This window comes from Physeter macrocephalus, chromosome 10 (assembly GCF_002837175.3).
Source record: "Physeter macrocephalus isolate SW-GA chromosome 10, ASM283717v5, whole genome shotgun sequence".
NCBI lineage: Eukaryota > Metazoa > Chordata > Mammalia > Artiodactyla > Physeteridae > Physeter > Physeter macrocephalus.
The window spans coordinates 54184366-54206620 of record NC_041223.1 but is presented as its reverse complement, the minus strand read 5'-3'; the positions used below and the strand labels follow the sequence as shown (position 1 = coordinate 54206620).

The following is a 22255-nucleotide window of genomic DNA, read 5'->3' as shown; positions in this document are numbered from 1 at the left end:
TACAATTTCAACATCCATCTATAATACAGATAGAACTGTCAAGAACACAGAGCTATCCTATTGCTACTCACCCACAATCTTCCCCCTCCTTCCTCTCCCTCTACTCTCCTGATCCTTGCTCCTCTTATACTTCTTTTAAGCCACCTTCCCATTCCAAAAACTCCAATTCTTCTGAGAAATAAAAAGAAACAGAAAACATTGACTTATCTATGCTGCCAGAGGTCTAGAACTATTCAAGAGTCATAATGAGTCTGATAATGTGATTATGAAGCTCAGTATTCTGTTTTGACTAAATAATGAACGTTATACAAAAGAAAAGAAAAGAAAAAAAAAGGTTAGTGATGTGACCCATAACTCAATACAAGATATCACCTTGCATGTTTCTAAATCAAGAGAAATCTACCCACTCTTGGAAATTCATCAGCACAAGGTAAGTTCTGCAAGTTCACTCCTTGTCTCTAAGTAATCCTTGGATTCAAATCAGCTGCACTTATTACACACCTACTAGCTTCCTTTTATTTGCTTTAAGTCTCTCTCTTTTTTTTTTTTTTTTTTTTGAGGTACGCGGGCCTCTCACTGTTGTGGCCTCTCCCTCTGCGGAGCACAGGCTCCGGACGCGCAGGCTCAGCGGCCATGGCTCACGGGCCCAGCCGCTCCGCGGCATGTGGGATCCTCCCAGACCGGGGCGCGAACCCGGTTCCCCTGCATCGGCAGGCGGACGCGCAACCACTGCGCCACCAGGGAAGCCCCCATAAGGGAGTTTTAAATATATGTTTTAAAAAAAATAAAAAACAAAAACTCCATAAACAAATATACTATTATTATGCCGTATAAAAAAATCTATTGATGAAAATATACAAATCTGTCCAGTCTCCCATGCATCCAAATAGAAGACAGAAATATTGCCAATAAAGTATTCCAGCATTGGTTTAAAATTCACTGTATTATAGAGCTAGACTAGTGATTTCTTGTATAGAACTTTAAAAAAACTGCTTCAAGGCACTATACCTTCTTAAAGCTAGTATATACTCAACGCTTAATAATGCAGAAAAATTCACTCACCATTTCAGTGGTGTGCCTTCATATTCAAACCATATCTCACTAATGTCTTCTTGTCTCATAACCTTCTGAAAGTGCTTTTTCACTTTGTCAGTTACCAACGTCAAATAACTTACTCTTGGCAAAAGCAACTGAAATGAAAATTTGTAAACCATATTTATTAACTATTTTTTCAAAAAGAAATATACTAAATAGGTTTTTTAATATATTTTGAATATTCTGAAAAACAACCATTTTCTTTGCATTTTGAATATTCCACACAAAGTCAACTGCTTTTTATAGAAAATCAAAGGCTAAAGGCTAAGATGTTTTAAAATTTCTTATGAGGTCATTACTTATGTATAGCTTATAAGATAAATGCCTAGAATGATAAACAACACAAGTCTATGTGCAATCTTTCTGTAATACTTTTTTCCAAATAAAAATACAATGCAATCAGATGTCATACTATTTAGGATACTTATTAGTTCTATCAAATTTAACTTAAAAATTAATATGATTCACCTGAGTTAATTCAATTTCTGAGAAGATAATCAACTCAGTCTAATGTACACCTTGTACACCTGATTGATAAATCAGGACTTCTCAATTGGTCCATCACATTTTGATAATCTGTGTACTGGCTTAGTTGCAGTGAAGAACACCAAGACAAGGACATAATCTATCCTTTTCTATGAGGCTAAAATAAAGTGGAGGCTAAAAACAAAACAAAACAAACTCATAAAAAGTACTTACAAAAATACTTCCTTTGTTCCTAATACTAGGAACAAGGTGTTGGATAGCTGTGTGGATTCAACAGAACATAAGTTCCTCTTTTATAAAGAAACAACTAGAATGCGATTAGGGAAGAAAAAAAAAAGGAAACTAATACTATGTATAAGGAAAAGCACTAGCTGTTTTACAGGAAGAATTATTATCACCTCTATTTTACATACAGCTTAAATAACCTGCCAAAACCATATTCTATTAAATAAATGGCAAAGAAATGATTCATTAGAGTCAGAAATGACAGAATCAAGTACAGAAGTACCATGGACAGTCTCTAAGAAATTAAAATAGCATGGTAAATTAGCCATTTTTTAAAAATAAATAAGTATGGTCTATTAGTCCAATAGTCCTATGTTAGTAAGCCAAGGACTTTAATTTAAAATGTTTGTTGGGCACTACATAGCTATCTATTCTGTAGAGAATGATATTACCCTATGGAGATCATAAGAAGGAAGATATATCAGGACTAAATGAGTATGGATATCAGCTCCTGATTTTGGAAAGAGCTGTACTACATGCATAGGGTTCAACCAAATTTGCTGAAAAATTCACAAATGATTTTCATGAAACAAAAACTTATTTACAATAAGGAATGAGGAACATTAGAATGTAAGCTCCATTAAGACAGGGGTTTTCATCTGTTTTGTTCACTGCTAACTAACATTCCCACAAAATAGTGCCTGCTTCATAGCTGGCATACAATAAATATTTGCTGAATGAATCAGAGATGCAAAAGGTTAAGTGGGACAAAAGGTCAAAAGTGATAAATTGTAAAAGAATGCTCATTCTTCAGACAGAAGGTACACTAAAATGTAGCTGGAATCTTCTGTCCTAAATTAGCCTGTGGGAGTAATCTGTAACTAACATAAATATCTATACATAGTAGCACTAAGAAATAACTAGAGTAGGTATAGACACTTTATCTAGTAAATATTTAAATAGGTAAAAAGGGAAAGAAAATAACAGCAAAAAGACATCACCCTGCCTTCTACATCCAGATTGTATCACATAAGGTTTTTCTTTGGTGTACCAAATTGGTTTACTTCAAGTTCATTTTTTAAAATTGTGGTAAAATATACCTAGCATAAAATTTACCAGGTTAACCATTTTAAGTATATAGTTCAGTGGCATTAAATACATTCACACTGCTGTGCAACTATCACCACTGTCCATCTCCGGACCTTTTCATCATCCCAAACTCAAATGCTGTACCTATTAAACAGTAATTCCCTCGTTCTCCTCTTCCTCCGGGCCCTTTGTAATCACTTTTTTAACTTTCTGTCTCTTTGAATTACACCATTCTAGGTACCTCATCTAAATGGAATCATAAAATATTTGTCCTTTTGTGTCTGGCTTGTTTCACTTTGATTAATGTCTTCAAGGTTCTTTAAGTTCTTTTAATACAAAAAGGATTAACCCCCCCCGGGGACACTGTCCACTACGTGGACTCTATCATTCCCTGTTCCTCATTCAGCACACTGTCAAGTACTCAGTATGACACAAGTGATTCATTTTTTTTTCCTGTACAGCTTATAAATAATACATGTTTTACATAGTTGTATAGATTACTTATGTTTCAGAAAAAAAGTGCCCATAATATTATTTGTTTACACCAAATCCTATTTTGTCCAACAATTTTCAATTATAAAATTAGAGATTCACTTATCTAAAAACAAAAACAGAATTAAAATACACTAGAATTCTGTCCCATTTCAATGTGTGAGGCATCACACTAGGTGATGACGACAGAGCACTGAATGAGACAGAAAGAATTCTTCCTCTCATGGAGCTTACAGGCTTGAGAGGCAGACAGTAAAAACAAAATTACAAATATGATGAATGCAAAGAGGAAGTAAAGAACGTTATAGGAGCAAGTAGCAAAGAAATGTAACCCAACCTAGGAGCTCAGGGAAGTCTTGACAGGAAGTCAATTTTAAGGCAGGGGTCAAAAGGGAAACAGGAATGAACCAAACATGCGTTGGTGTGGATGTCTGGGTGTGAGTAGGGGTGGGAGATACTGCTGCTCACTCCAGCAGAGGGAACTGCAAGAAGGCATGGTGTGAATACAAAAGGACAAAGACTGGCACATGAGGAATTATAAGAAGTTGAATACAACAGGACTGTAGAGGCTTAGGACAGAATAGTACTGAAGAAGCAAGGGACCAGATCATGAAGAACCTTGTAAATTATATTAAGGATCCTAAAGACAATGAAAAGCCACTAAAGGTTTCTAGCTGGCAGGTGACAATGTCAGATACGTGTTTTGAAAAGATGATTCCAACTGCAGACTGGAAAATGGAAAGAGGGCAAGACTAAAACCAGGGAAATTAGTTAATATTATACAATACACTAGTTTTTTGCTGTTGTTGTTGTTTTATAAATTTATTTATTTATTTATTTGGCTGTGTTAGGTCTTCGTTGCTATGCACGGGGACAAGAGGGGGCTACTCTTTGTTGCAGTGCACGAGTTTCTCATTGCGGTGGCTTCTCTCATTGTGGAGCACGGGCTCTAGGCACGCGGGCTTCAGTAGTTGTGGCATGTGGGCTCAGTAGTTGTGGCTCGCGGGCTCTAGAGCATAGGCTCAGTAGTTGTGGCACATGGTCTTAGTTGCTCCGCAGCATGTGGGAACTTCGCAGACCAGAGCTCGAACCCGTGACCCCCGCCGTGTCCCCCGCATTGGTAGGTGGATTCTTAACCACTGCGCCACCAGGGAAGTCCCAATACACTTGTTTTTAAATGGTGGCCTGAACTAGGCTGTATCAGTGGGTATGAAAGGAATCAGAAAAGCGTGAAATATTTGACATGTAAAATCAGATGGACTAAGCTATGAATGAATGTCAGGGATACGGGAGAAGGAAGTATCAAAGCATGAGTCCCATGTTAATTACTGTAAGAGTAATTAATTAGCTGGATGATAAAACAGGAAGGGAAAATGGCAGATAATCAGGTTTTCCGGAGTAAAGATGATGAGTACAGTTTCAAACACACTCAGTTTGAGTTCCTTCAAGACATCTAAGTGAGGCTATTCAGCAGAAAGACATATAGGTCTGGAGCTCAGGAGAAAAATCCTGGGGAGCTGTCAAGATAAAAATGCTCAACAAAGACATAAAAATGGAGTGAAAGCTCTAGGGGGGAAAAACAGTGAAGTGGAAAAAGAAAAAAAAAGGCAAAGCCCCAATGAATGCAACACTGAGCAACAAGCAAAAGAGGTCCCCTGGCAAAGGAGACCACAGAAGCAAAACCAGGAATGAGGCACTGCAGAGCAATGGAGAAAACAGCCAATGACATCAAATAGTGCTGAGAGATCAAGCAAATGAAAGTTCAAAAACAGACTCTAGGTCTGGTAAAAAAAAACAAAAAACAAAAAACAAAATGATGTCATTAATGACAGTGACAAGAACAGTTCTGTTGGAGTAGGGTGAAATATGATTACAGTGAAGTAAGTGGTGGGACATGGGAAGGAAACAATGAGTATAGTCTTTTTAATAAGTCTGGCTGTGAAGGAAAAGCAAGCAGCTGAAAGGAGGATGGGGTCAACAGAGGGTTGTTTTAGAATAGAAAGGATTTGAGACAATATAAATGCTGTAAAGAAGAAGTCAGTAGATAGAAAAATTTGAAAGTAAAGTAAATAGAGAAGCAGGAGATGGGATCCAGAACACAGATAGAAGGCTGGGCCTTGTCTAGGAAGAAAGGATATCTCTTCCATTAAAACAGGAGAGAGGAGAAGTAAAAATATGTTGAGTGCAGATATGTTTTACAGACTTGGTGGCAGAAAGTTAAGGAAGGTCCTATTGTATGGTTTCTATTTCCTTTGTGAAGTAGACAGTGAGGTCACCTGTCAAGAAAGATGAGGTCAGGACCCAGAGAAATAGTCCTAGCGGAGAAGAACAGAGACAGCTAACTAAGAAAACATAAAAGGAATGCTGGGAAATGTTTAGGGTCCACTCAAATCGATGACCACGTATCTGTGTGATTTCCTCTGGTAACAAGTCACAAAATATGAAAGCAATTTAGTATGTATGTTTCATACTGGACAATCTAAATGAAAAGCAACAGTTCAAATGAATATAACAGAAACAACAAAAACTGAAAAGTTGCCTATTTTCTAACAAATTTCCTTCCTAATACTCCCTGTAAAATAAGATGTAATTCTCAATGATATACATATAGGATGATGGCTGAAAGATTTATACGGAGCCAACAAATAGACAGGAATACGTCTAACATTAACATGCTTTTCCAATGGAAACAGGAAATTCCAGGACACTGTATGAATAATAATTTATAAATTTGGTACAAGTGGATATTTTTAAATCTAGTTTCTAAGAAATAAGCTATAAACATTAATAAAAATAAACTACATTCTCTTTCACCCATCCTTCCTGCACCTCCACGTGAACATGAATGGACTCTTCAACCCTTGGTGACAACCCTGTTATGTTACCTCACCTGAACTTTGAGAATGTCTGGGAAAGAGGTCTACTGGCTCTCAGGCTATGATATTTTCATCTCATTTCATCCAGAATCTTTAAAACATGATCATTATTATAACTCAAAGCAATTAAAAAATACATTCAAGTTTAATTTACAACCAAGAGACAGGTGAACTAAAATCATGTTGGCACTAAAATGCTCACCTATAATAATTCTAAGGGTAACCACTGCTAGTGGTTTTGTATATTGCCTTTCTTATACTTAAGTACGTATGTGTTTATTAAGTATGTATGTATTTAAAGAACAAAATCTGAATTATGCTGCATGGTTTTAAAATCCAGTTCTTTGTTTAATATTTATTATATGCCTATCACCCAATATTCTGCAAAAACATAATCACAATGACTATATAAGAGTTTCTTTTGGGTGAAGAATTAGGAAAAATTCAAGAAAAAAATCAATTACTATTAGACAAAACAAACCTCTTCCTCCAACAGTTATCCCCCATTACTCTTTGCCATTTTTAATTCGATTAGAAACAGACAGAAAACAACTTACCCTCTAGTTCTCACAACAGTCTTTTCATATTTAAACAGATTCATATATAAGGAAGGAAAAATGTTATATTCTTTACTTGGATTTTTTTTTAACTGCAGAAAGTGTGTCAAACATCACACTCTGATTTAAAAGTAAACAGTCTTGGGGCTTCCCTGGTGACGCAGTGGTTGAGAGTCCGCCTGCCGTTGCAGGGGACGCGGGTTCGTGTCCCGGACCTGGAGGATCCCACATACCGCGGAGCGGCTGGGCCTGTGAGCCATGGCCACTGAGCCTGCGCATCCGGAGCCTGTGCTCCGCAACGGGAGAGGCCACAACAGTGAGAGGCCCGCGTACCGCAAAAAAAATAATAAATAAATAAATAAAGTAAACAGTCTTAAATTATATATTTCTTAGTTTTTGCCACTTTGACCAACTGGACACATATACTCTTTTGTTTAGATACTATTAGAAAGTGACCCAAAGTTAAAAGTTTTCATTAAAAGAGCAAAAGCTAGTTTGGAAACAAACATAAATGATATCCTAACCCATGCTACAGGGGGAGAAGAGGAAAAATACATCTGACAAATAAAATGTCTCTAAAAATAAACTATGATCACACTTCATTTTTAACTATGGAAGTTTTTCTAAAGGCAGAAAATTGTTGAGGTTTCCAAAGTTAAAATGACTCAAATGTATAAATATAATCAGCCACGACTACCTAAATACTAGTACAAAAGACTGTCCAATTTCTCTAAAATTATCATTCATTAAGAAAACCCAGAGAATTTAAAACAAACCCCTAACATGGGTGTGGAGAGGCTTTCATGCACTGAGTATCTACCATTTGCATGACCTATGTCAGATTCAAGAATGTGCAGAGAAAAATGCAAGTTCCTCTACCCACAAATTTAGTGAATGGTCCCGTGAAGGAGCTTCTTCCAGTAGTCTGACTTCCCACAGCTGGAAAAGGCTGTGGAATAGTGCTGCCTCTCCAACAGACAGGAAGAAAGCCAAGCGCAAGCTTTACTGAAGTGAAACAAGAGGACGTCCCTGGTGGCGCAGTGGTTAAGATCCGCCTGCCAACGCAGGGGACACGGGTTCGAGCCCTGGTCTGGGAAGATCCCACATGCCGTGGAGCAACTAAGCCCGTGTGCCACAACTACTGAGCCTGAGCTCTAGAGCTCGCGGGCCACGACTACTGAAGCCTTCGCGCCTAGAGCCCATGCTCCGCAACAAGAAGCCACTGCAATGAGAAGCCGGTGCGCCGCAATTAAGAGTAGCCCCCGTTCGCCACAACTAGAGAAAGTCTGTGCACAGCAACGAGACCCAATGCAGCCCCAAAAATTATTTATTTATTTTAAAAAGCGAAGAAATAATCCAGAACCACAGATACATTTCCACTTCTCCAGATCCTCCTGAGTAAACAATATTACGTGTACCTGAGATGAAAAAACAAAAACTAAAATAACAATTGAGAATGTCTTTGCCTACTACGGACTATTCAGTAAAAAGGCAAGATACTATTATCTCTGACTGACAGACGCTTACGTTTGGATCATATGTGCAATTAGAAAAGAAAAAAAAGCACACTAAAATCAGAAGATAATTGATACTCTTTTTTTTTAGAACAGATAATACACTAACTCAAACCTACAAGCCTATATACAGTGATTTATGTTATTAAACAATGTATTTCATATAATCTATACTAGCTCATGAACATATGAAGTCACACACACATTCATATGTTCACTCAGCTTGCAAAAAGAATTTAAATAGTTGCTTTGAACCACCTACATACAAAAGAATCAAGTCTGAACCTAGCATTTTCAAAATAGCTTCCTGTTAAAAAACCACACATAACTTATGATTCATTATCATATACTATATATGCATAAGAAAAAGAAAGTCAAGAAGGTCCCACATCAACATGTCAACGGTGTTTTTGTCCTCTGATTAGTAGGATTAGAGGTAATTCTTATTTTTTTTTTTTTCTCTTTTTCTTTTTTTTGCGGTACATGGACCTCTCACTGCTGTGGCCTCTCCCATTGCGGAGCACAGGCTCCGGACGCGCAGCCTCAGCAGCCATGGCTCACAGGCCCAGACGCTCCGCGGCATGTGGGATCTTCCCGGACCAGGGCACGAACCCATGTCCCCTGCAACGCCAGGCGGACTCTCAACCACTGCGCCACCAGGGAATCCCAGAGGTAATTCTTATTTCCTTCTTTTCGCAGATCTGTCTCCTAATTTTTTTCCACAATAAGCACATACTAATTGTGTATAAAATGTTGAAAACCAGCCTCCAGGTTCTTAGAGCTTTATTTACAAAAATGGACAAAGTTATGGTATCCCACTTGCCACCATCAACATACTTACATAATATGGTTCTGCCTCCCGTTCAGTTATCTCATCCTGACAGAGGGTGAAGCAAGTTGGAATTCGTCCAAACCACACATCTCGAAGCACATCTTTGTCATCTGTCATTCTTCCAGTGGTTAAAGCAGTACATATAGGCTAAATTCCTTTCCAGACAAAGCCAAACTGAAAATAAAACGAACAGTATTAGATCCTTGCAGGTATAAATGAACCTGCTCCAAAACAAAGAAAGATTATAGGAAAAAAGAATGCATAAAGATTATTCACTTCAAAAAACTCCATGATGGGCATTCTTTAGAATGAATGCAAAAATCAGTACAACAAATTCTAAATGTGGAGCTATTATTTATTTAAAGAGATCACGGAAGTAACCATTTCAAAATTACACATACAACTAATGAACCAGAGCCAAAGTGAAACTGCTTGCATCATTCTCTCAAGCTCCAAAAGAGTCTACCACTTATCTAAAGTGAACTCTTCACCTATAACTTCTCTGTCTCAGTTTTCTCATCTGTAAAATGGGAATAACAGCACTGACCATATAAGATAGATATGAAAATTAAATTAATACATGTAGAACACTTAGAACAATGCCTATAACACAGTATTATGAAGTGTATTTATCATCATAATTTATAGAACCAACCAGAGCATGTCTCAAAAAATGTTCAAGGGCTTCCCTGGTGGCGCAGTGGTTGAGAGTCCGCCTGCCGATGCAGGGGTCGTGGGTTCGGGCCCCGGTCTGGGAAGATCCTGCATGACGCAGAGCGGCTGGGCCCGTGAGCCATGGCCGCTGAGCCTGCGTGTCCGGAGCCTGTGCTCCACAACGGGAGAGGCCACAACAGTGAGAGGTCCGCGTACCGCAAAAAAAAAAAAAAAAAGTTCAAAAGTCAAAAACTTTAAAAACTTAGAATAATCAAAAGCATTATTTAGTGTAAACTGGAATTATGAGAGTAAAGGAAAATAACTAAAAATTATACATTGAACATTGCTAATAACATTCACTAGAGAGTCAATGAATATTTGATCATTTGATATGCCCAGCTCTGTGGCAGGTGCTGAGGGCATACAAGATGATGATGATGGTGGTGGTGATAACAACTTTTTTAAAACCTCAGGCATTGCCCAGAAGGTATTATTTACAAATCTGCTAAACATACCATGCACTTTCATGTCCTTTGCATGGCTTTGCTCATGCTGGTGGTTCCTAACACTAAAGTAGCCTTCCCCACCTCGCCTTCCAACTTACACATCATTCAGGACCCTGCTCAAAATAGCCTTTCTTCTATGCATGAATCAGGCAGAACCTCTGTTACCTCACTGTGCCTTTACTTTTCCTCTACTACAGCAGGATTTCCAATCTCATATTTTTTCCATCATACCATACTTATTGCCAAACATCCCTTCCAATTCCAAAATGTCCGTGGTTATAACTAAATGTTACTTTGTGAGAGCTTTCATAATGCAGGAGGGGAAGAAGTTAAATATTAACAGAACCTATAGTGTTCAGGGAAGAATCTTAAAAGATATTGAACTTGAAGAATGGGTAGAATATGGACAGACCAAAAGAAGACAAATATTCCAAGCAAGGCAAAATAGCATCAGCAAAGGCAGGAAGTGGCAGGAGCAGTATGTGTACCAACTTTTAAGGAAACTTTGTGTTGGGAGGAGTAGTAGATAATGAAAGAGCTGACCTGTGACATGTTTTACTATCATACCTGATCCTAGGTAAGTCACTTTACTTCACTAAGCCTAAATTTCCTTACCTGTAAAAGTCACCAGGTTGTTCTAGAAAAAAAAAAAATCTATAAAGTATTTGACATGGTAATGGACACAGCATGTGCTGAGAAATAAAAGCAATTATTATTCTTTCAATGTCAAATTTGTAAATATAAAATGTAACTGGATTATGAAGTACACCAAATAGAAAACTGTGGGTTTTCAATTTCATCCAACAAGCCTAGAAAGGTTTTATAATGGTGAAATAAAAACAATTATCTGGTAGCAGTGCACAAAAGGGGATCCAGAGCCAGAGACAGGCTAGCCAGGAAGCAATTTCAGCAACTGAGGCATATAATGAATGCCTGACCTAGACTGGTAGCGGTGGATTGATGAGAGACAGGAGAGCTTTCCAAGGAAGAACGAATAGAAGTTGGTAAAAAGACTGGCTGAGGGACAAAGAACAAGGACAGAGAAGATTTAAATGCTTACAGCAGGCTATACAGTAAGGTAGTTAAGGGGTTTTGAAATCAGATTGACATGGGTTTCAACCCTGACTTCCACATATAAGCTGTATGTCCTTGGACAACAAACCTGACATCTCTAAACCTCATATCTATAAACTGAAGATAATTCTAATTTCACAGGGTTGTTGGGTATTTAGCACCTAGTAACCAACCACCGGAAAAATGGTAAATGTATTTAATACATGGTTTCCCTGTGCTTCCATGGCCCCTCTGCTTGAATACCCTTTGCCCCTTCTCTTGGCCAACTCTTAATCCTCTTTTAAGAGTCAGCTTAACATTAACTCCTTGGGAAGCTTTCCACTAAGCAAACTATAATCTAATTACTTCTGTTATGATATCTTTATTGTTATATGGTATAACAATGCATTGCAGCTGTGTATCTTATCTGTCTCTTGCCCCTCCCCACACTGAACTGTCAGTTCCTTGACAGCAGAAATTGAGTTATATATACCTTTGTATCCAGGATGTTAGCACATAATAGGCTCTGGAATTTTTGTTAAACAACTGGAAAATATATAAATAAATAAAATGTGTAAATCCAAAAGTTATACTAGCTACTTAAGAAACTTTTCCACCTAAACTCTTTCCTAAATCTGTACAATCACACTTCATATTCAGCAAATTTCACTATTTTAGAAAAATATTTTTCCCTCTCATACATATACTACGATATCAACATCATGCATCCAACCTGAAGGCAATGTTTTGGAAGAACAGAAATCCCAACCCATGATGCAGTCTACTAGAAGTAAACTTCCTGAGGGCAGGGACTACTTCTTGACTGCTGTATTCTCTGCATCTAATTCATGGCCTGAAAAAGAGGCAGGTGCCCAACCAACAACACTTAGCAAACAGCACAGTATGATAAAAATATTGGGTTGGCCAAAAAGTTCGTTTGGGTTTTTCTGTAACCTGTTACAGAGACCTGAATGAACTTTTTGGCCAACCCAATATAATGCACAATTAACAGTCCCTTTTACACTACAAACCAAGAAAGGCTAACCTATTACCGGAAGCTGTTTTGCTGACAAAATCCCCAACTACTCAGAAATGACTTAAAATATCAAATACCTACTAGTAGTAAATTTGTAAACATCTAAAAATATAGATGCTGGCTGGTCTCCCTTTAAATTCATGAACACTGACTTCAAAAGTGGGCTCTGAGTATTGCCCAGTATTCTCATACTTCCCTAGTCCATTTATCCTTCCACTGTCCTAAATCAACTCCCCCTCCTCAAATTTTCACATCTCCTTCCTCACTCTCTCTCAGCTAATGACCTGGCTTTCTATTTCCTTCCATCTGGTTACTGAGGATCATTGGTTCTGAACAGGGGTTTTAAGGAACAGCCCCACCTCCACCCCGGGGGATAGGTCATAACTCCCTCCAATCTCCAAATGCTGAAGTGCCACCACGGTCCTTGAACCCTGCCTTTGGAGATCTCTCAGAGCTTTAAATATCACTTACACATTAACAATTCCCACATTTACATCTTCAGCCTAGACTTCTCTTCTAACTCCAGTTTCACATATACTACTGTATACTGACATTTCATTTGAAAATTCAGCAAGTGCAAAACTGAAAATGATTGCAGATCTTCCTCCCTCCTCTCCCTATTACTCTGTGGTCTTCCCCAAATCACTGAGTGGTAACTCCATTCTTTAGCTTCTCAGGCCATAAATCTGGGAGTCATCCATGACCCCTCTTCACACTTGATGGCTGTAGCTTAGATATAAATCTAGAATCTGGCCATTTCTCACCACCTGCACTCTTACCACACTGATCCAAGTCACCTTGACCTTTAACCCAGATAAATGCAATGGCCTACCAACAGAGGTCTCAACGTTTCTGCCCTTGCTGCAGACAGACAACAAAGTAATCAGAAAAATCCTTTAAAACACAAGTCAGATCAGTTCACTCCTTTACTCAGAACCCCACCATCTCATTCAAAGTAAAAACTAAAGTCTTACAAGGTGTTAGCAGGCCCTATATGACCTGACCCCACTCTGACCTGCTTATCTACTTCTCTCTGCAACTTGCTCCCCCAGTTCCAGCCAAACTCGCTGATGTGCCCCCGCCTCAGGGACTTTGTGGTTGCTCTGATGGCCCTCTCCACAACATCCACCGGCACCCTTCTTTATCACTATTAGGTCTCTGCTCATATGTCATCTTTTCTAAGGTCACCACTATAGTTTCCCATGCATGCTACCAGCACTCTCTATTCCCCTTCATTACTTTTTTTCTCCATAGCACTTTTCACTACCTGACACATATTTTAATTAATTTTTAAATTAATGTCTCCCCCCTCAACCCTCAAAGTGAACTTCACGATGGCAGGGATTTTTATTGCCTTCCTCACTGTTTATTGTTTTGTTTACTTTTTGTTCAGTGCCTGGCACATAACTAGCACTTAGTATCTGTTAAATTAATAAACTGAACCTACACTTGAAGCTTGTACATTATTCTAAAAGCTCTTATCCATATAGTACCATTCTGTTCACTTTTCCCCAATTTTAATCAGCATACCTTTGAGGATCAAAGCACCTACTTAAATCCAATATAAAATTCTAAAATTTCCCTCCACTGCTACCCTCAGCCCAACATCTTTACTTTCAAATTCAAAATTCAACCAACAACTCCCTTTATGGAAATCACAAAATAAGTCCGTTCAGATCCAAGTATACACAGTCCCAAAGACTGAAATTTATCAAGTAAACTCTGGAAGGCCTTGGAAATTCAGTGCTGTCTGATAGCCTCTGGGTTCTGATTCTTGATGAAAACATGCTGTGCCTCCCCATTCCTCAGAAAAATCTAGAACCAATCCACTTTCCCTAGGTTCCCCAAGTTCAGGTGTGACTTGAAAATAATCCAAACTATAAAGTATGTGAAAGTGCTCTGCCAAGGGAAAACGGCTTTGCTGGCACTAAATATTATTATTAAAATGAGACAATGAATGCGTCTGAGAAGATAAATTTCGGGGAAACCCCACCGATTTCGGATAGAATTGAACTGCCTGTAAAAATAACTATGATCTAAATAACTAACTATTCCACGAAAAATGCAGGTCCCGAACTAAACTCTAGAGCCTGCGACGAGACCCAAGCTTCCCACCTTAGTACGTATTCCCCGAGAGACCGCGCAGGCTACACCCTCCAGCCGGCACTAGGGCTCCGAGGTCGGCGCTTGGCCAACGCCACCTCCCCCGGAGGAACCACCTTCACCCGCCACCACCGCCCGGGGGAGCGCTCCTCTCGCCGCACACGCCCCTCCTTCTTACCACACCTACCTAGCACTTCCCCAACCCTCTTCCTCCGGGCATTTCCTCACGCTGGGGTGACAGACACACACATACCCTACCAGAAGCTCAGGCTTCTCCTCCGCCTTCCTGCGCCGGTGAGGACGCTCGGGTCTCGGGCTCTGGCTGGGCGGCGGCGGAGAGCGCCAGACACACTGTCCCGCAGAGATGCACCAGACTAGAGTCCCGCTGGCCCGCGCAGCCGCAGAAGGCACCTGCGCGGAGGTCGCAGTCGAACCCTGCTGCACTTCCGCCCTCCCGTATCCAGCGAAGACAGCCCGCAGCGCCGCGGAGCTCTGGAAGTCCACCGCAACTGCAGTCACCCTCGGCGCCCTCAGATGACGTCACGGGGCCCCACGTGGCCCGCACTCCGCCCTCCCAGTTCGGCCCAACCCCGTGAGGAGGCTGGAGCCGCGCTTGAGCATGCGCAGACAGAGCAGAGTGAATGTTCGGTCAAACCCACGGCAAGTTCCCGGCTTCTACCCTCTTACGAGAGTCCTGTGCTTTTGGCATAGTCATCGTTGTTTAGGGAGGTTAATATAACAGTTCCGTGAGAGCAGGGAGTTTTACAAATACTGAGTCACTGCCTCACTAGAGCTTCATCGCAGCATCCCTGTCCTGGCTTCACACAGTAAAATTAATAAAACGTTGGTTTTCAAAGTGTTTTCATATCTATTTTCTCATTTGATCTTCTCCACTCTGTCAGAGCCACAGCACGGATTAAGAGCCGCATTTAACAAAAGACTAAAATACTTGAATACTGAAGCCCAGCCATCCCTCCAATTGTACGTACCTATGTCTTCCTGTTGGTGAAAATGACAAGCAATTAGTCAACTTACTCCTAAAAAGTGTTTGCATTAGGTCTATCCAGAAGTCTTAGCAGGCATTTAACGTTTTTCTCTTCATTACATATGGCTTTCAACATAATGCTATGCATGCCAAGTGAATACTACTGTGCTGAGACTCATGATAGGTTCCTGATAAGTGGGAAGACTAGGAAAATCCTAGTATTAGCCACAGGATTCTTTTTAATGGAAGAATCTTCTAGGAATTCCCTGGCAGTCCAGTGGTTAGGACTCCACGCTTTCACTGCTTGAGGGCGTGGGTTCAATCCCTGGTCGGGGAACTGAGATCCCACAGGCCCCTGCAGCGCAGCCAAAAAAAAAAAACCTTGGAGGTTGTCTAGCCCAATGATTTTCCAGTGGTGAATCACAACTCATTGGTGGGTCATCAAATCATCAAGTTAGTGGGTCATGACTAGCAATTTTTAGGTTAAAAAAAATTTGAAAATATTGGCATGCTTCACACATATTAAAGGTAAATATTGTTTCCTGAAGTTTTTACTTTAGTATGTACGTGGTTTACACTGTGTAGGAATGTGAAATACATTTCTTGATATGGGTAGCAGTCAAAAAAAATTGAAAGCCACAGTCCAGTCCACTCCACTTAATGCAGAAATCCTCTCTATAGCATCCCCAACAGACAGCCATTAGCCTCTGTAAAAAAGCTCTTGGGATAAAGTTGCCCCCACTTCCCAATGGTAGGCAAAACTAAATGGAATTTACTCTGAAATGTATCGAAAAAATTAGATGGATGGACAAATGGCTAGAGGGATGGATAGATGGATATATGTGTGATAATGCAAGTACAGTAAAATGTTAATGGTAGAATCTAGGTGGTGAGCATATGGGTGTTCACTGTAAAATTCTTTCAACTTTGCTGTTATGCTTGAAATTTTTCCTAATAAAATGTTTGGGGAGGGGGCAGAGAAACTGTTTATGGAGGACCCTAATGCGTAGAAAGTGATTATATTGAGCTAAAATCCAGCTTCTTGTAACCTTTAAGAATTGACCCTGTTTATTTCCTTCCTCCCCTTGTCCCTCCTCTACCCCACCCCCAACCTACAATAGAAATAGCTAACCCTTGGTCTATTAGACAGCACTTCAGCTATGAAAAGATATGCCTCATAACCCACTCAGGATAAACACTGTCAATTCTTTCAGCCATTCTTCACATGACATATCTCTCCTCTGGATATGGTGCAGATGTACTCTCTCCCATCTCATGATTATGCTCCTTGAGCAAAAATTTGGAAATAGGAATTCTGTATTTGTTCTCCGTCATTTCCATTTGTTAACATTATGTCATCTCTCTCAATCAGTTACCAAGAGTGACAGATATCCACTCTGTCCTTTAAACTCTAAAAAAAGAAAAAAATGGTAACAGGTTTCAAAAATTTGGATTTCTGACTTATCCTGGAATCTGACAACCCTGGGACCACATTCCCACATGGCAACCAAGTGCTGGAGTGGAGCTGCAGCTGCCCCATTTTAGTCTGGGGATGCCCTCTCCAGTTTCTCACTGTCCCCACACTATCACTTATTTAGACTTGAGATTACCCATCTGGATGCTAAAGGCTTTGGAGCGTAACACTCCTCTATAGCTCTTCGTGTTTCTAAGGCACTGCCTACCTCAGTTCTTTGCACGTAAATATTCATTTTGAACAAAAGACCAAAACAATCAGGCCAGAATGCATTATACTGAATAACACACATTTGACTGTGATTGTGATCATATTTATAGTTCTAAGTTTTGACCTTTAGGCAATTCTAAGGACACACACTTGAAAGTCGGGAAAGTATCATTATACAGTGCTCTCTCCTGTGAGGTGAGAGAGCATTTGGAGGATTCAAATATTATTTTGAGGCTTTCAATGCTGAACAATCATAGACATCCCATTTGTATCTATTTAATTGACATTCTAAAATGAATCCAGGAGCTGGATGGATAGACTCTTTTAGCTTCAGTGACAGCCTTTCATTCACTGTGATGAGTCTTCATTCAGTCATTTAAACATTTCTTGAGTTCACATAATTAGGTGCTTGGTAAAGTGAAAATAAGTAACTCTTAAGCAACAACAAAGGAACCTCCCAAATTTCATTACATGAATATATATTTTAAAATCACAATTTGGAGCAGTTTTCTTATGAGTACCATGTCAACTATATAATACCATATGTAATTCCAGCACTGCTACAGATAAAATGTGGGTTTTTGTTGAAAATATTGTGTTATAAGACTATGATTCCAGTTACTCAGTACTCTCTATCTACTTGCCTACATAGATTGTATAGGAGTGAATCAAAACAATATGCCAAATATTCTTTGGAAAAAATGTATACATTCATAACTTGTATGCATTTGTGTTTCAATTTTTGATCCCCCAAATTACTATTATTCTTAAAAAATCTTTGAATTAGATTATTTGACTGTTCCCATAGGAATATTTTCTATAAATAGCTCCTATTAAAAACTGGGAAAAATTAGTCAAGCAGTTTTTCAATCTGTTTTCTCAATGTGTGCAGAAGAAAAATAGTCTGGGAAGTATAAAATTGAAGGGAAAGTCTTAAAAAAAACAAAACCAAACTGAACAGCCTGATTCTTGAAACGGCAAAATAAATCCTTGCAATAACATGTTGCTGTCACCAGGTGTCACAATCAACCTGACACAAAGCTCAGAGCTCCCCAACCAGCAAGGCCAGTCAATAGCACCCTCAGTGATGTAATAGACTGTTTCCCAATAGGAAAGTTCAAGTTATCTCAAGAGATTTTGTGAAATCCTAAAAAAATTTTCACAACAAAATTATTTTAATTTGAAAAAAAAAAAACAGTTTCTAAACCTTGTCAGTACTGACAAAATTTCCTTCAAATCCATTCCCTTTCCTTCAGCTGTGTTTGTTCTTCGATCATAAACTAGTGCAGTATAGCATAGCTGAGGACGTGCTCTTAAATCCCATATCCGACATCTATTATCTGTGTGGCCCCAGAAAAAAAATTATTTAACCAGTACTGGCTACATAATTCCACAGGGCCAGTGCAAAATGAAAATGAGGGCCCTCTGTTAAGGAAAGGAATTTGAAGATGGCGACAGCAGAGCATTAAATCAAGTGCTGTGCATATGACAGGTCACATGCCCAAGAACCTGACTCTTATGTAACTTCCCCAAGCCTCCACTTCTCCATTTTCCTCATGGTTAAATGAGGATAATGATAGCACCTGCTTCATAGACTCTGTGAAGGTTAGGGAGGATGATGCACATAAAACATTTACTACAGTGCTTGGTAAATGGTGAGCTCTCAATAAACAGGAGCTGTTGTTTTTATGTCCTTCATCAGGCTCTGTGTCTCCCTTCCACTGCACCAACCCATTTTACAATCTTTTGCCAGAGTAATCTTCTTTAGCACGGTTCTAATTATGTCGCTGCCCTGTTTTTTACAAAAGCCAAACCCTCACTGCCTACAGAATAAAACACAAATTTCTTGGACTAACCTACTGCAGTTTTCCAGCTTCATCACCCATCACTTGTCTGGCTCCCTGGTCTCTCTCTGACCTCTGCCTCACATCCTGTGTCTTTGCTGATGCTGTTCCTTCTGCTGGAAATGCCCTCTCCCCAGGACTGTAGGGGAAATACAAGAATAACAGTCACAGTTCTGCCTTAGAGCTGTTTACAATATAGACTGGGAAACAATATTACACAGAGATTCAGCAAGAATGCAAGACAAGGTGAAAAGAATGGTCAAGGAAAAAAATGTCTTAGAAGTTCAGAAGTAGAAGCCATGACTGAAATGGCACTTTTTAAAGCATTTCAGGGCTTCTCTGGTGGCGCAGTGGTTGAGAGTTCGCCTGCCGATGCAGGGGGTACGTGGTTGAGAGTTCGCCCGCCGATGCAGGGGATACGGGCTCGGGTCCCGGTCCGGGAGGACCCCACATGCCGTGGAGCGGCTAGGCCCGTGAGCCATGGCCGCTGAGCCTGCGCGTCCGGAGCCTGTGCTCCGCAACGGGAGAGGCCACAACAGAGAGAGGCCCGCGTACCGCAAAAAAAAAAAAAAAAAAAAAAAAGCATTTCATTTCATAGTTTATTAATGGTTACTATGTTATGCACAGACTCTATGTTATATGTATCAAAACGCAGAGCTCCATGGATTCTTTTTCAAAAATATAATTCATATCCCTCAGTTATTAAGTGATAAACTTAAAAGCAGGGGCAATATATACTTTTAATTAATTATTTTTAGAGCAGTTTTAGGTTTACAGCAAAATTGAGCAAAGTCCATAGTTCCCATATGCCATCTCCACACACACGCAACTCCTTCCACTATCATCACATCCTGCAACAGTACGTTTGTTACAATTGATGAACCTACACTGACACATCTTTATCACCTGAAGTCCATATTTACATTATGGTTCACTTTGATTTAGTTAGAGAGGCTAAACATGAGTTTAGTCAAATGTATAATGACAGGTATTCACCATTGTAGTATCATACAGAGTTGTTTCATTGCCTTAAAAACCCTCTGTGCTCTGTCTATTCATCCATCCCTCCTCTGAACACTTGGCAACCACTGACCCTCTTATGTCTACATAGTTTTGAGTTTTTGAGAATGTTGTATAGTTGAAATAATCAAATATGAGGCCTTTTTAGATTGGTTTCTTTCAGTTAGTAATATGCAATTAAATTTTCTTCATGTCTTTTCAGGGTGCAATGTTTTTTAAATAAAATTTTAAATGGAAGTCACATTTAATTACACAGAGTACTAATTTTTTACTTTAAAAAGTAGGTTTAGGACTTCCCTGGTGCCGCAGTGGTTAAGAATCCACCTGCCAATGCAGGGGACACGGGTTTGATCCCTGGTCCAGGAAGATCCCACATGCCGCAGAGCAGCTAAGCACGTGCGCCACAGCTACTGAGCCTGCGCTCTAGAGCCCACGAGCCACAACTACGCCTAGAGCCCGTGCTCCACAACAAGAGAAGCCACTGCAATGAGAAGCCCGCGCACTGCATCGAAGAGTAGCCCTGGTTCGCTGCAACTAGAGAAAAGCCTGCGGGCAGAAATGAAGACCCCACGCAGCCATAAATAAATAAATAAATAAATAAATAAATAAAAATTTCTAAAAAGAGGACTCAAAACATACGCATAATTTAAAAAGTTAAAAAATAAAATGTATGTTTACCAACAACTCTTGTGTTGGGGACCTTTCTGTGGGATAATTTGCCGACATACATTAAGTATCAGAATTGTCATCTCAGAGATGGTATGTTCCTAAAGTCTCTCTCAACTTTAGGGACAAGCAGGATGGTTTAAAATACCGATTTTTAAAAAAATTCAGGTATTTAGTTTGCCTAAAAATAAAGTTTGTTGTGGAATAACTGCTGAATTTTTAAAAAGCCCATTGTGTAATCATTACTTTTTTCATTCACCTCCCAGATCTGATGGCACAGTCAGCCCATACCTTTCTCCTTTATCTTTCTCCTTTAGTGGTATCGCTACCACACACATGCCATGGTTTACTTTTCATGTTTTCCTAAAGACTACTACTGAAATGCTCTATAGCCATCACTGTGTTCCTAGGATCCATTTATTACCTTGGGCTTTATAGGACTGTCATGATATAAGAGAATGAGAGAGAAGGGAAAGGTATAGGTATTTCAGGAAAGGAAAAAAGAATGATCAAAAGCAGGGATGAAACAGTCACGTTCATGCCTGGATGCTGTGAGTGTATTTTATGCTGCAGATGTAAGATACTCTAGGTCAGGAGGTTAGACAATTCATCATACACATGAGTTATCTAGTTAGTTAGTTAACATTTACAGAGCATACTATGTGCTGGGCACGATTCTATAACACTTTTCTAATATTCTAACCTCATACAATTTGGGAGGTCCTCTTTGGAAAGCACACATACAAAGAAATTACAAATACAAAATTAGGTGGCCCTAGAAAGGACCCATGTAAGTGAAGAGACCTGAAAATTAAGCTTCACAGTACACTCACCTCCGTTTCCCATGACTGAGAGACTGAAGTGAAGAAGTAAGCTTTAGGCAGCCCAATTCTTCACCTCTCACAGGTATCCAAGACTGCTTCTTGTCCCATGATCTCCATTTCTCCCTAGAAGAGCTCGGTTATATTGCCATTAGAGCAAAGGGCAAAATTAAACAAGAAGCTTTCATGTTCTGCTTGCCACACATTTCTAGCCACCATTTATGCACTGATTTTATTCACTGCCTTATTCTAGGCAGATTTTCTAATATTCTTTATCTTTTTTATTTTTATTTATTTATTTATTTATTTATTTATTTATTTGCGGTACGCGGGCCTCTCACCGCTGTGGCCTCTCCCGTTGCGGAGCACAGGCTCCAGACGCGCAGGCTCAGCGGCCATGGCTCACGGGCCCAGCCGCTCCGCGGCATGTGGGATCTTCCCAGACCGGGGCACGAACCCGTGTCTCCTGCTTTGGCAGGCGGACTCTCAACCACTGCGCCACCAGGGAAGCCCTAACATTCTTTTCATCAAACCATAACATGAAATTTCTGTATTCCAGAAAGACGGATACGAATAAAGTATCCTTTTTGCCCCCTCTCCACACTTTCCCAGCAATTTATAAAATGATTAGTGTTCTCACAGAACACTGTGTTCATTCACTTAATAGGCTTTTATGTGCCAGGCTGTACCAGGTACTCAGGATACTAAGATGCATCA

At 39.7% G+C, this 22255-nt stretch overlaps 1 protein-coding gene across 5 annotated transcripts in view; it reads right to left on the bottom strand.

The window, feature by feature from the left end:
- Positions 1-15057, bottom strand: part of ATG5 (autophagy related 5) — a 124558-nt gene extending 109501 nt beyond the window's left edge. Inside the window, exons 1-3 of one of the 5 annotated variants that reach the window (XM_024115566.3) lie at positions 14777-15057; positions 9176-9340; positions 1063-1190 (exon numbers count right to left, since the gene is read on the bottom strand). In XM_024115566.3, coding sequence (XP_023971334.1) covers positions 1063-1190; positions 9176-9283 — 236 coding nt within the window. In that variant the 5' untranslated portion in view covers positions 9284-9340; positions 14777-15057. Of the gene's footprint in view, positions 1-1062; positions 1191-9175; positions 9341-9821; positions 9916-14771 lie in introns of those variants that run through there. The other 4 variants (XM_028494610.2, XM_028494608.2, XM_007103506.4 and 1 more) reach the window with 4 other exon arrangements.
- Between the last annotated feature and the right edge of the window lie 7198 nt (positions 15058-22255).